Here is a 699-nt window from a genome sequence, read left to right as displayed (position 1 = left end):
TAGCCTGGGTCGAAATGTTCCAAAGACAGGCTTTCGAGTTGAGACAAGCAATGGTGTTAAATTGGAGATTATCGCCAAGACATCAGAACTCGCATCTCAATATAAATGTGACATTACTGCTGCAACAACAAAGGGAATGACAATATCCTTTATCTCTTGTGATGCTACTTTGCCATTTATAAAGTAGAGAATGACAATTAATTTAGTCTCTCGCGATGCTACTTTGCTCGAATGTAAGGTTATCTGAAGGTGAAAGACAGGCATTAATCTGTCAAAAGAGGAGGTAGGTCGTAAAAGAGCTGGAAATTCCGCTTTTGCGTTCTCATGGGATGTCATTGGCTCATCAAGCTCAAGCAGTTTCGTCAAAACAAGCGCCCAGTCCTGTGGCAGTATACGAGCTGCTTGGGATAGCAATGATGGCGGCACCTCCACAAATATGTTTATAATTCGCGTAGATGGAGAAAGACAATTTAAGAGCAGAGCTTGATCAGGTGTCAAGTGTAAATGCTGGGTGAATGCTGTCGAAGATGAGGTATTAGTCCAGATTAAAATGGATAGATACGTTGGGAGGTCGATAAAGGATTATGAATCGCGGCTCGTAACGCTGTCAAGGCCAACTTCTACGAGGTGAAGTCGGATGCATGAATTAACCTATATGGTCTCAAGAAATAACCTAAAGGATTTTTTTCGCATGTTTGT

At 41.8% G+C, this 699-nt stretch overlaps 1 protein-coding gene across 1 annotated transcript; it reads left to right on the top strand.

Moving 5' to 3' along the window:
* Nucleotides 1–215: 215 nt before the first annotated feature.
* Nucleotides 216–515, top strand: PHALS_01349 (uncharacterized protein; the record flags this gene model as incomplete). Its single annotated transcript, XM_024715726.1, has 3 exons — nt 216–233; nt 288–389; nt 456–515. 3 exons carry the CDS (start codon nt 216–218, stop codon nt 513–515), a joined length of 180 nt encoding a protein of 59 aa, XP_024581395.1.
* Nucleotides 516–699: the final 184 nt, after the last annotated feature.

This window comes from Plasmopara halstedii, assembly GCF_900000015.1.
Source record: "Plasmopara halstedii genome assembly, contig: Scaffold_1413, whole genome shotgun sequence".
Lineage (NCBI taxonomy): Eukaryota > Oomycota > Peronosporomycetes > Peronosporales > Peronosporaceae > Plasmopara > Plasmopara halstedii.
The sequence above is the reverse complement of the archived record's forward strand: the minus strand, read 5'-3'. Positions and strand labels throughout refer to the sequence as shown.